General features: G+C 43.8%; 1 protein-coding gene across 2 annotated transcripts in view; it reads left to right on the top strand.

The window, feature by feature from the left end:
- Positions 1-13413, top strand: part of PRDX3 (peroxiredoxin 3) — a 223465-nt gene extending 210052 nt beyond the window's left edge. For both annotated transcript variants that reach the window (XM_044055983.1, XM_044055984.1), the window contains exon 7: positions 13202-13413. In XM_044055983.1, coding sequence (XP_043911918.1) covers positions 13202-13255 — 54 coding nt within the window. In that variant the 3' untranslated portion in view covers positions 13256-13413. The remainder of the gene's footprint in view (positions 1-13201) is intronic.
- Positions 13414-14071: the final 658 nt, after the last annotated feature.

Raw genomic sequence — 14071 nt, 5'->3', positions numbered from 1 at the left:
AGACATTATCTTGGAGGCTCGCAGACCCTCAACAAGGAAAACTTATTCAGCAAAATGGAAAAGATATCTCATTTGGAGTGCAGCTAAAGGAGAAGATGTGTCACTGGTAAACATGCCTAACATCCTGGAATACTTGGCAGAACTTTTCCACAATGGCCTGTCCTATTCTTCCATTAAGATTCATGCATCAGCTATTTCAGCAGAATACAACATGGACCTTCCAGTCTTCTCTCATCCTCTACTCAGGCAGTTTCTGAGAGGAATTAAAAATGTAAAGCCACCAAGGAAGCCACCATTGCCCGCATGGGACTTGAACTTTGTGCTGGAAAAGTTGACACTCCCTCCTTTTGAACCAGCAGCAACAGCAGAATTACAGTACTTATCATGGAAAACTGCTTTCCTGCTTGCAATCACTTCAGCAAGAAGGGTTTCTGAATTACAGGCATTAATGGCAGTACAGCCCTTCCTTATCTTCCATCAAGATAGTGTCCATGAGAACTAATCCTACTTTTATGCCAAAGGTGGTCTCCAGGGTATCTCTAAACCAAGCTATCCACCTACCTACATTCTTCCCCAACCCACAGAACAGGGAGAAAGATTATTACATACCTTGGATGTACATAGGCAATTGCGCTACTACCTGGACAGAACCAAGAGCAATAGAAAAACTGACCAGCTACTGGTAGCATATGCAACAGGAATGGAAGGAAAAGCAATTTCAAAACAGACAATCTCAAAGTGGATAGGAAATTGCATTAGATTTTGTTACTCTTACCATGGAAAGACAACTCCAGAAAACATCAGACCTCACTCCACAAGGGCTACATCCACTACTACAGCTTTTTTACGAGGAGTGGCTACCAAAGACATTTTAGAGGCTGCTACTTGGAGCTCCGTGCATACATTTGCCAAGCATTATAATCTACCCTTATACTCCAGATCCCGAGCAGGCTTTGCCACTGCTGTTTTGCAAGGGATCTTAACTACACCATAATCTAATTATTACCTCCTCCCCCAGTTTGGCTATGGTATTCTACCCATTTGTTAGGACTGCAGATGCATCCTTGAAGGACATAGTACAGTTTTGTACCTACCATAAATGTAGATGTCAGAGAGGTATGCATCTGCAGTCAGGATTACCCACCCTCCTTCCCCTCTGTGGTACTCCTAGGGTATTTGCCCATCTTGTAGCTAGCTGGGGGAATATATTATGGTGTATTTGTTTGTATATATGTATATACTTGTTTATTTCTATTTGCTCTCTATTGTTTGGAAACATTTGCATTTATCCAAATTTAGCCTTCCTAGAGGGCTCCTGGCATCTGGGGCAAGAAACACTGAGGAAAATGGCGTCGGCTGATGCCTTTATACCCACTGAACTGCAGCTATGACGTCTGGTGAAGTGCGACATCAGCCGAGGCCAGCCCCAGACTTTGGAATCCGGCCGACCGAAGGGCTGCCTGAGGCCAGGACAACCCGTTTGTTAGGACTGCAGATGCATACCTCTCGGACATCTACATTTATGGTAGGTACAAAACTGTACTTTGTGGTCCTCCTAGGGTTTGTGATAGTTATGTACCTCACAATTCTGTTTATATTCCTTTAGATGAGGGTGCTTCTGAGGATGGAAAAGTGCTGGTGACTGCAGAATCATTCAAAACCACCTGCAGGCATCAAACTCTCTAACAGGCTCTTAATTTTTCCTGATAGTCCAGATTCCTCTTCATTGCCTCTTCATTGCCTTTCCAGGGACAAGACCCAGAGAGGAGAGAGCCATTTATGTTTATCTCAAATCCTTCCTGAGCCGTATTCCAGTGAAAGAGTAGTTCTCTTTCCTCCAGGGAAGCAAAAGGTCCTGAATTTAATTAAGCTGACAGTACACTTTCACCAGGCAGCATGAGGCATGTTGGAAAATGCTATTAAATTTCATAGCAATTGGATTGTGGCTGTTATAAAAATGCCCAGGGAGGGCATTGTGCCACAACCACTTGGTGCCCCCCCACCCCCACCCCATGCACGCACACGTTTGCCAAGCTTTGTTACTTTGAGCACAATTCAAGGAGCTGGGCTATATTTGCACTTTAACTTTTGAGTCCTTGCTTTTTTTTTTTTAGGCATTCAATTGGGAAGTGCTTGGAAGTTTTAAAAGCAAGTCATTCGGACAGTTTTCCATAGGGGGGAGTCTTACTACTCCTTGATTTAGGCATTCAATAGGTTTGATTCCCAAACTAGGATTAATCTGGACTGTTGTATAGGGTCTTTGAAGTGTATGACACACATGCATTCAGCACATCTGCTGATCTTTGGTACTCACTGTAGAGGGACTTCTCAGCTAACCTCTTTCAGTCTCCCCATGTCTGAACAGCATCCTTACCTAGCTTTAATGGCTGGATTTTCTGCAAGACTGGCAGGTGTGTAATATTCTATCTGAAGTAGTTAACTTCATTTATCTGCAACCTCTGGGTATTCGAATCCAAGCCGGCAACATTTTATCAAGCATCTGCTCCAAGCTCCTCCCCTTACCCATAATCCCTCACCTCTCCTACCTTCCCCCAGATCTCGTTTGCTGCTTCATGCGTACGCATCGTGGTTTCTATAGCTCCAAGTTGGGTGTAGTAAGTTGAACTTTTGGTACTTAAATTAGTGTTTGAGAGTAGTTGTTTGTGAGCAACCCTTCGTCTTGTCGGTTTGTTAAAAAAAAAAAAAAAAAATGTTTTTGAGGTAGAGTAGGCCTAGCCAACCTGTGTGTGTGTGTGTGTGTGTGTGTGTGTGTGTGTGTGTGTGTGTGTGTGTGTGTGTGTGTGTGTGTGTGTGTGTGTGTCTAGTTTAGAGTTTGGCTGTGTGGAGTGTTTATGGCTGATCAGCCTAAACCAACGTTTAAAAAAAAAATGCACAATGTGTGGCCACAAGCTTTCACTGGCTGATTGCCACACTGTCATTTTCCTGGGTGTTCCCCATCTTAGTCTGTGTGCAGGGTTCAACCCCAGGGCCCTAAAAGGAAGGAGGGCAAAACTGGTAGCTAAGGGCCTGCTACCAGTTTCTGCTTTAGAGAACTCCCACCCCCAGGCTGGGACTCAACCTCCCTCTAAGCCTGCTGAGGCAGGGACAAAGTCTAAAGATGAGAGAGGAAAGGGTGGAAAAGCACCGCACGCTATCTCCTGAGTGGGAACAATTTCCCAGTACACCTACGAAAGTTGTTAGGACCACTTCTTCTCCGTTCCATTCCCCGAGGTTCTCCCTGGAGTTGATGGAGCCTTCGGACCAGAGGCCTTCTTCGAGGTAGTATCACAGGGCCAGATCAGAGTCTGTCGCCTCCTCGCGGTCGACCGAGTCCATCAGAGCTTGACGTGGCCAGGATGATGCAGAGATTCATTCGAACCCAAATCAAATGGGAGTCTTGCCAGGCCCCTCTCCGCTGGAGAGGGGACATCTATGCCCTTCTTCCATCCTATTTCTCCTTCCCCAATCCTAACTGCGGTTTCAGGGTTATGGATCAGAGGATGGAGCTGGGGGTTTGGCAGTGATGGTTCCTCCAGCCTCTACGCTGGCCATTACCTTGAGTTCCTTGGATCAGACTTGTTCAGATCTGAGCAACTCTCTGGGCTGAGAACAGGGAGCCAGATCCAAGGGAACGGAGGTGTCTTCTGCTCCGAGCCGTTCCTTCGGAACCCTGGCTACCTTGGCCTTGGCCCCAATCCTCACGACAGAGCCGGGGAGAACTTCTTCCTTGTTGGTTGCCAAGGAGGTGCGCTCTCCTTTGGCCTTCAATGTGGTGAAGAGGGTTCACTCCCAGGGATTGATGAGACCCCAGCCCATTGCCTTGGAATCCGCCCAGGCTGCCATGGATTTGGTCACGAATCCCACCAGCTTGTCCCAGGGACAGCCCATGCTTGAGGACCCCCAGGTGGTTACCATTGTGGAACCCCCTGTGACTTATGAGCCCTCATTAGAGAGTCCCACTGAGGAGGCCCCCCCCCTCCACCGTAAGCATTTGTGAAAGAGGAGGCACATGAACTCCCCTGAGTCCCTCATAAAAGATACTGACTTGGATGAAGGTGAGGGTTCCCCCAGGTTACCTCTTTAGGATGTCTCCTTTGGAGACCTCATGGAAATCCTCCGCCAGAGTGGAGGTTGGTCAGCCCCAAAACACTCAATGGATGAGTCAGTATTCCTGGAGGCCTTTAGCACGGGCTCATCTACATCCTGGGTGTCCCCTCCTGCAGATCCATTAGTGGATCTTATTACCACACGGGCATGGGAAGAGCCTGACACCATAGAGCCAATACCCAAATGCCCAGACAGGATCCTTTCTCCTCCCACAGACAGGCTTGGTACAAGGGATCTCCGGTGGATGCTATGGTGGTGGCAGCTGCCACCAAGAGAGAACTGGCTCAGGAAAGTTCTTCGGTCCACCCTCCGGACAAAGAGTCTAGGATGGTGGATCACTTTGGGAAGAGAGTCTTTTCTTCAGTGACGTTTTCCGTATGAGCGCTGAATTATTTGGCACACTTCATTCGACTCCAGTGAGACCTAGTCACGGAATTCGCTGTCGCCCCCAGAATCCTTGTTGCCAGAGGACAAGCTATTGTTCTCAGCGAAAATGTCTACTCTGAAATCAGTTTCAAACTCATCCATGCATAGTCTTTTCCATGCAACGGAAGGAGCAGCTTGGGTGGCTGGGTCTGGCGTAGCTATGAGGCGGCACGCTTGGCTCACTCTGTCAATTCACGGACCCCTTCAAGGCATCATTCACAAATGCTCCCTTTGATGGTTCCTCCCTTTTTGTGAAGACAGTTCGTGACACCTTGGTCCAGAGGAAGGAGGACAGGAAGACTCTGTCTGCTGTCCCGAGACCACTTCTCTAGCCCTCAAAGATCCTTTTCTAGGAATCAGAGGGCAGAAGATGTAGTTCAGAAAATCTCAGTTTTCCCGGGACACTCAGGACAACTCTTCTCCTAGAGGCAACTCTTCTCCTAGAGGCAGAGGGAGATGAGACAGATGCTGCCTCAGAGGCAGAGGGAGCCCAAGGAACTTTGGGTCTAGGGAGACATTCTCGGACAGACCCATGCAGCAACCCTGAGGGGTTGCCCGACTGTCCTACTCTGGAGACAGTCTGGGGAAGATTGTCATTGCGCCTAACAGCTTGGAGTCCATCACGACTGACCGTTGGGTGCCCCAAATAATATCCAGAGGATACTCCATCCCGTTCCTTGCCCCACCCATCCAATCAAAGCGCCTCCTGGATGTTCCACCTGCTCAAAGGGAGGCTGCATTGCACAAAATTTTAAAGCTGCTTTACAGTCGGACCATTGAACCAGTCCCCCAGATCAGTCTGGATTAGGCGTTTACTTCAGGTTCTTTTTAGTGCCAAAAAAGACTGGGACCTCAGACCCATATTGGACCTGTCAACCCTGAACCTGTCTGTAGCCAAGCAGAAATTCTGGATGGTCACCTTGCAGTCCATTCTACCTTTATCTCCGAGAATGTGACTGGATGTGCTCGATAAACCTCCAGGATGCTTACTACCACATCAAGGTTTGCAGAAGCTCCAGGAAATTCCTTCGCTTCTGGCTGGGAGCCAATCATTTCCAGTTCAGAGCCCTACCCTTTGGTCTCACCACAGCCCCCAGAGAGTTTACCAAGGTTATGGCAGTAGTAGCGACTCACCTGAGGCTTCAGGGAATTCAGGTGTTTCCTTACCTAGACTATTGGCTCCTCGCTGCGGCCAACAAGCGTCTGCTTTGCATGGCCAGAGACTCCTTCCTGCATCTTGCAGTTAATCTAGGGATTACCATCAACATCTCAAAGTCCCGCTTGAACCTGACCCAGACCTTGGAATTTATAGGGGCACAGTTGGGCACTGTACTATTACAAGTTTTTCTCACTCAGGACAACAGGGACCAGAACCTATGGGCCTGTGTGTCCATGATCCTCTGCCCCAGGGCACCAATGGCGAGCGTTTTCAGACCCCTAGGCTCCATGGCCGCAGCAATTTCAATTTGTCCATGTGCGCGCCTTCACATGAGGGTGCTTCAGTGGACCTTGGCAGTTCAGTGGTCTTGGTTAGACCTCTCCATGGACTACCCCATACGGATCTGCAGAGCCTGCGAGATTTCTCTTCTTTGGTGGCTCCATTCACCAGAAATGTTGGCAGGTCATACATTCTTAACATCCCCAGCCCAAGCCACAGTGACCACAGATGCCTCCTAGCTTGGGGGGGGGGCACTTTTTGGGAAGGATGGTCCAAGGCACGTGCTCCCAAACTGAGACCAGATTGCATATCAGTGTTCTGGAGAGGAGGGCAGTGCTTTTAGCATTGCAAGCCTTTTACGCTGTTCTTCCCCTGGGGACGATTGCAGTTCAGTCAGACAACATGTCTGTTGTCTGATGCATCAACAAACAAGGTGGGACCAGATCTTACCCTCTCTGCCGCGAGGCCATGAGTGTGGGAGTGGACGATTTCCACCAGTCTGTTTCTGATTGCAATGCACATCCTTGGATGCTCCAACATTTTATCCCGACAGACTGAGTCGGGCTATTCTAATGCCATACGGCTGATCTCTTAAACAGTCAGTAGCAGAGGAGATTTTCCTAGCATGAAGCACCCTTGCTGCAATCTCTTCACATCTCCTTCCAACGCAAAGTGCAGCAAGTTCTTCGCTCTGATCCCCTCCCCCAGGGGACTCCCCCAGAGGCGCTCTCGTCCATGCTTAGCCTCCTGGGTTACTGTGTGCCTATCCCCCACTACCTCTCATTCCGAAGTTTCTTTAGAAAGCTTACCGACTGGGGCGCAAAGAGATCCTCATTGCCCCGTTCTGGCCTCGTCAAGTGTGGTTCCCCTTCCTCTGGTCTCATGCTCTAACTCCTCCACGGATTCTGGATCCCTGCCCAGATTCCTTCTCCCATTCCTCAGGCATCAGTCCGACCGATCTGGGCAGCCTCAAGCTGACTGCTTGGTTGCTCCAGTTCCCTTGATCGCTAGGACTCTCGGTCTATCATCTTCGTTAGAGTATTCTGGTGGCATCCCTCAAAGCTTCCACTAGGAAGGTTTATCTTATCACAGCAAATGGAAACACTTCTCTATTTGGGCTTCTCAGAGAAACCTAAATCCATTTACAGCCCTGGTTCCTGCAGTGTTGGAGTTTTTGTCCTATATTTTCCAACAAGGGGCTAGTTCCTCCACAGAAGTACAACTGGCAGCCATAACTAATTTTCATGTCTGTGAAAATCTGAATGCTCTGGCCTCTTTGAGGTTGTGCAAGGCCTTTCTAAAAGGTACTTTGCTCTTGCGTCCCCTGGTTAAGAATTCCATCCCTCCTTGGGACCTTACTATAGTTCTATAGGCATTGGGGCACCCCCATTTGAACCAGCAGCATCAGACTTAAAATTCCTGTCGTGGAAGACAGCTTTTCTAGTTGCCATTACCTCGGCTAGAAGGGTTTGAGATCCAAGATTTGTCTGCCATGCCCCCCCCCTACTTGATCTTTTATAAAGACAGGGTTTTGCTTCGTACAAACCCTTCTTTCTTACCAAAAGTGGCTTCTGAATCTAATAATAACCAGATGATTAATTTGCCTGTGTTCTTTCCAAATTTCCAGAGCAAGGGTGAATATAAGCTGCACTTGCTAGATGTTCATAGACTGCTTCTTTTCTATTTACACAGGACTAAACAATTTCATAAGTCTGACCAGTTATTCGTGTCCTTTTCTAGACCCTTTTTGGGTAAGGCCATTTCCAAGGTCTCCTTAGCTAGATGGATGACACAATGTATGCTGCAAGTCTTTAGGGATAAATGCCTATCCCCACTTGGTCCTGTTAAAGCTCATTCTACCAGATCTATGGCAACTTCTGCTGCTTTTTGGTTTAAGGTTTCTCTGGATATCATCTGTGCAGCAGCGACCTGGGCAAGGTCACATACATTTATTTCTCATAAGTTGGATTTGATGTCTAGAGGGAGAGCATCCTTTGGCTCTGCGGTGCTCAGGAATATCCTTCTATGAGGGCCTCCCAGGAGTTTTGGTAGCTGAGGACTCTGTCCTACAGGTTGCAGATAAATGAAGTTAACTACTTCAGATAAAGAAGTTATGTACTCACCATAACGTTCCATCTGAGTAGTTGTACTTAATTTTCTGCAACCGTCCCTCCCTCCTTCCTCCAAACCTGTTCTAGGTTAACGTTATTGAGTTGCTAATAGTTTGGTTAGTGGCAAACTCTATCTGAGGGAAGGTAGGAGAGGTGAGGGATTATGGGTAAGGGGAGGAGCTTGGAGCAGATGCTTGATAAAATGTTGCTGTTTCGGATCCAATATGGATCCGAATATCCACAAGTTTGAGGAGTTGAGTCCATAGCTCTCAACTGTATAGATTTTCCCAAAATATTTGGCTCATACTTTTGGTCTGTTCCTCTTAATTTTTTTTTTTTTTTTTACTTTTTTATTTTTTTTTTTTTTTTTGGCAAATCTGTGAACTGAATTCACTAAATAATGATATAGCCCATCAAGTTTGTCTTCCTGTCTTTCAGGTAAGAAAACACACTATTTTAGCAGCTTTCTAAGTTATAGAAGCAATATTTAAAATGTGTCCCTGGTTTCGGGCCTTTGTCATCCCCCTCCCCTAAAATAAGTTTTAACTTTTTCCAGATTTCTTGTGCTGCAAAGTTGAGAGATTAGTTGAGTGTCAAGTGGATTTTACAAGGAGCTGAGAGCTTCAGGGGAAGAGAAGTTTAGTGCTGCTTATGCCAAGTCTGTTAGCATTCTTAGTAGCACAACAGGTAGTATACTTGCTTTTGATGCAGAAGGCTGTGGGTTCTACTCCCACAGTATGCAGATGGATCGTTGGTACTGTACTGTGTTGCACTTTAAAGGGGGAGTGGATGCTACAATCCAGTGAATGTCCTTCTTTGGAGGAGTTGCCTAGTTAACTATGAACCTGAAACAAGTTCGCTAGGAGAGCCAAATGAGGGTCAGAAACCAGAAGTAAATCCTTTTATTAACGCCAACAAACAAATACGTTTTCGACACAAGTAGAAAGCCTTCCTCAGAAAAATCACACACAAGATGCCACAGTTTAAACACCTTATGTACCTTTTCACTAATTCTTAATTGATTAATTATCCAATGGAATAACTACTTTGAATATGACAGAGTGACTCAAGGTAAAACATACCCTTTCACATACAACAAAAAAACTTTTAAAATTCATTTAAATACACATAATAAATATGAAATGTTATTTGTAGTATAAAAAAGATTTGTATCATTGAAAAAGACATACCTACTCAATAAAATGAATAAAAACCTTAAGTATATATTAAAAAAAAAAAATTGATGCAATAAAAACTAATATTGTTTAAAAATCATGGTATTTCCTTGTATACTTCTAAATAGTGGTACAATGCTGTCACCTTGTGTGCCTATGCACACATTACATCAAAGTTTTGCTGCCCTAAGTTTAAGAACAGAAGTAATGGACACAAAATCATTTAAACCAGGGGATTTTGTGGATTCCAGGACAATCTGCCAAAACAGTTTCCTGTATTCCAACCTGGCTTCCCACATACCACCCGTGATATTCTTAGGAACTATGTCCAATACAAAAAAGAAAAAAGTGGCCTGTGGACAGTCAATGGTATGACGAAACAATGCATTTTTACTATTTTGTTTTTTAATTTCATCGAAGTGTTCATACATTCGATTCCTCAATCTCCTTTCAGTTTTCCCAATGTAAAAGGATGCACATTGATTACAGTGACAATATAAACCACCCCTTGGGTGTTACAGTTGGCATAACTGTTACTAAAAATGTGCCTTTCCCTAGCCGAAATATGTATTTCGCTTGTATTGACTATATGAGAACATTGTGAACAGGCACCACATTTAAAAGTGCCCTTCTTCCGTGAACCACCTTTCTTGTTGCAAGATACACCAAATTCAAACAGTTACAAATATCCAATAATACGACCAGCAGAATGAGAGTTAGAGCCAGCAAAATAAAATAAAAACAGTCGTAAGTCCAAAAGGTATATGCTGGTTCCGGATGTGCCAAGTAGAATCCACAGATTATGCTATTTCACTCGTACAGATTTCTATATTAATTAAAAAGCAAAGCTTGCATTTTGTGCGCAGCTTGTAACTGTATTTCCTTCATAATTATAAATAACACAATACGTTAATGTAAATCCTAAGCATTCCTACTAGAACACTGTTCTAGTAGGAATGCTTAGGATTTACATTAACGTATTGTGTTATTTATAATTATGAAGGAAATGCAGTTACAAGCTGCGCACAAAATGCAAGCTTTGCTTTTTAATTAATATAGAAATCTGTACAACGAGTGAAATAGCATAATCTGTGGATTCTACTTGGCACATCCGGAACCAGCATATACCTTTTGAAATTCAAACAGTTGTTTGAAGTTTAAATCTTTTCGATAAATAAATTTCAGGGGCTCTGGACCCCCTAGATTCAGATCTGAAATTTCCACAAATCTGTTCCATTCCCTAGAAACAAGTTCCTTTAATAACCTTGGAATCTCCTGTGTAATCAAAAACAAATGTTTGTTCCCAATTGTTGGTTTGGTGAGTCACCTCACCATTATCCCTTAACAATTCAGTGCCCATCCCCAAAATGGGTGCAAATCTACCTTTTCTCCCTTGAAAAACACTCTCAAAAACTTCCTGCATTAAATCTTGCGGGTAACCCCTTTCCTCAAACATATCCATAACTTTCTTACTCTCTACCAAAAATTCATAGTCTTTGGAAGTCATCCTGCTTACCCTGACCAATTGTCCCGTAACAAGGTTCTTTTTCTGATAAAATGGGTGGCCACTTTTGAAATGTAGGTAAGCATTGGAAAAAGTATCTTTGCGGTATATTTTGGATGAAAACCCTAACCCTGTTTTGGTTAAGGAAATATCCAAGTATCTTAGTGTTTGTGCATTCAAAGTGAAGGTGAAATCAAGAAAGCTAGTAGTACCCTTTATGTAGTTCAAAAATTCAAAGAATATTTCCTGCGTATCAGTCCAAAAAATAACTATATCATCCAAGAATCTTCTATACGTATTCCAACAATTGGAATAAGGACCATGTAGAACAAACAATTCCTCCCACCTAGTTAAAACTATGTTTGCATAAGTTGGTGCACATTTAGCACCCATGGCTACCCCATTGGTTTGTTTGAAGAACTCACCTTGAAAAAACATGAAATTGTTGGTTAGAATGGTTTCCATGAAGGTACAACCTATGAACCTATTATCAATTTGCCATCCATTCCCAATTGCAATATTAGCCTTTTTTAATGCAACTGTAGATGAAACAATGAAATATAAAGTTATTTGCTAGCGGCAACCTCTTCATTAGTTACAAATCTCTTTAATATGGAACTATTTAGATGACTTCTGCAGAGAATTTGAATATTTACTGATATTGGTGGATTGGCGGTGGTGGTGCTGCGGTAGCTTTGTCACCTCACAGTAAGATGCTGACCAGTTCGACTCAGGTAGAGCATCTTCTGCGTGGAGACGTGCGTGAATGGGCGTACCTTCGTTGAAGGTTGTGCGTTAGGGCTGGCAACTCAGGACGTAAAAATCAACTGCCAATCATTAGCGGACCAGAGTTCCACTGTGGCGACCCCCTAACCGGGAAAAGCCGAAATACCCAACAACTGATATTGGTGGATTGTAATGACAGAAGTTTGAGTGGCCTTTTATGATTGAAGTTTTCTGAAATGGGTTGCTTGTCATTATTGGTTCTTACGTTTTGTTTCATTGCTTACTGGAAAACTGTTCAAAACTACAAATTTAAAACCCATTCTAACGTAGTCGTGCTGTATTATACAAGGAATATAATTTAATCAAGAAGGTGAGTCAGAGAATGCATACGTGTATGCATGGCCCTAAAAATGTGCAAGGAGCCCATGGTTTGAAAACAGCCCAGAGGTAAGCTTAGTCCTCCACTGGCCAGATGCAAAATGAATGTAGGTTTTCATGCCATTTCAGTGAGTGAATTTCAAGGGCAGAGAAGTTCACTGCTCAGAAGTCTGTTTCCATTGGGAAACTATATTGTTTGTTTAGCAAATGGTTATCAGTGTTTGTGCTATTTTATTTCAGTTTCTGTAATCATTGTAGAAGTAAATAAGAAAACCGTATGCATGCTGACAGGTTTGAACAGTGTTTATGGTAACTGAGGAGAAATAGCTAAGCAGTGGAACACTAGAGTGGCTTGTGAGGAGGCTGCTTCTGGAGTGTTAGGGAGTTGCTGCAGCAGGGGCTGCTCTGGGGGGTCCCAGTCTATAGTCTTGCGTGGACCATCTCAGATATATCACTATACTTATCCTACAGAGTGCTTAGAGGTGACCTGAGTCTGGCATACAAGACATCTCCAATCTAATACTGATGGACCTACTGATCATCAGCAAGTCAAATGGCATCAAATACTTAGTCCAGGTATTTAAACTGACTGTTGTGGAGAGATGGATATGTCACTGAGGCTACCACTGTTCCAAAACAGACTATCCATTCAAGTAAAACAAAGCTCATCCCTGTCCATATTCGAATACAACTTGAATCTGAGGATGGGTAATAGAAAATGTAATCCAGGATTTCCCCTCATGCCACTAATGGATAGAAGCAGTTCCTAAATGCTGCATCCCATACATGGGTCCCCTCAAATCATCTATGATATGATCACAGTTCTTCTCACTAGGGCTAATGTACAGTTATCAACCATGGGATAGGTAAGACCAATCAGGTAATGTTAATTCAAGCACCAAAAGGGAAATTGGCTAAACTTAAAATGTCCTCCAAGTGAACCTATGTTATGGTAGTAAATAGTTTTAAAACATTGCCATTTTTAGATCACCAAGTGCCCCTCTCACAGTCTGCCCCACCAGCCTTCTGTCATCTCTGGCAAGTATCCTAATTGTGCTTTGCTGGTTAGATCAGATGATGAAATATTAGTTATCGTCTGCAGAGGACCTCCTTGCCTCTCATAAGATATGATGACCATGTAACTTGTCTTTGAAAGAACCTTGGCTGTCATGGCATGTTCAGAAACATAACTTCATAGTGTTAGATAATCCTAACTTAAGTAGTTAACTTCCTTGTGCATTGAAAGTGTGTGTGTTTAATTTTGAAGTATGATCTTTTTGTTACTCATCCATCAAGGGGCTGAATACATTTTAACTTGTGGATTTTTTCTTTACAGATCAAACCCACCCCAGAAGCTTCAAAGGAATACTTTGAGAAAGTCCATGACTAAAATAAAGCTCGACACTTGTTGCGGGATGACTTAACAGATTCTTTGCACAAGTCTTAGTCACTGCAAACATCTATTATAAAAATGCACTACATGAAATACAGTAATGGAAAAGTTATCTCATTCACAACAATAAACAGTTTTAGGGGCTTTCCCTTCAATGTCTCTTGTTTTCATGAAATATCTATGTAATAATGCAGAGTCATGTTGCATACAGGTTTAGTATCTCTGTGTGGAATGCAGCATTCTGGTGAGAGGAGACCTAATTCCTGCAATCGCCCAAATGCAATGAGTCATTTGCATAGTAGTATTCTCCCTCAGTTGAGTACCTTCTGTAGGCAAGCCCCCATACATTTCAGTGCCTTAAAGAGGCAGTGTGCAGAGTACTGAAATTGGAGTGGAGTTCACACTGTGCGTACCTCCTGTTACTGCAGGAATATTTTAAGTGCTGCTTTGCAGTCTCCTGCTTTCCCCAGAGTGTCACATAGCATAACTTTCTACCACTGCATCACAAATGGCAGCCTTAAGTAATTGGATGCATACTACCAATGCCCAGTCCACAAATTCCTTTTAAACTACAGTGCATAACTTTTAATGACCTTAATGAACACTTTTTCCCTGAGCTTGCGAGACTACTATTGGTGATCTAGTCAAGCAGGAAATACTACTGTAACAATGTCCAGTGTCAATCATTGACTATGCAGCCACAATTTTTTTTTTTTTAACTTACTAATCATCGTCTGAACAACTCCATCTGGTTCTCTTTTTCTTCCTGTCTTGGGTCTGGTAGACTATGTCCTGCACAGAGAATTAATCTGC

This window comes from Protopterus annectens, chromosome 14.part0 (assembly GCF_019279795.1).
Source record: "Protopterus annectens isolate FY-2018-M chromosome 14.part0, PAN1.0, whole genome shotgun sequence".
In the NCBI taxonomy this organism is placed as follows: domain Eukaryota; kingdom Metazoa; phylum Chordata; order Ceratodontiformes; family Protopteridae; genus Protopterus; species Protopterus annectens.
This window is presented reverse-complemented; position numbering and strand designations above follow the sequence as displayed.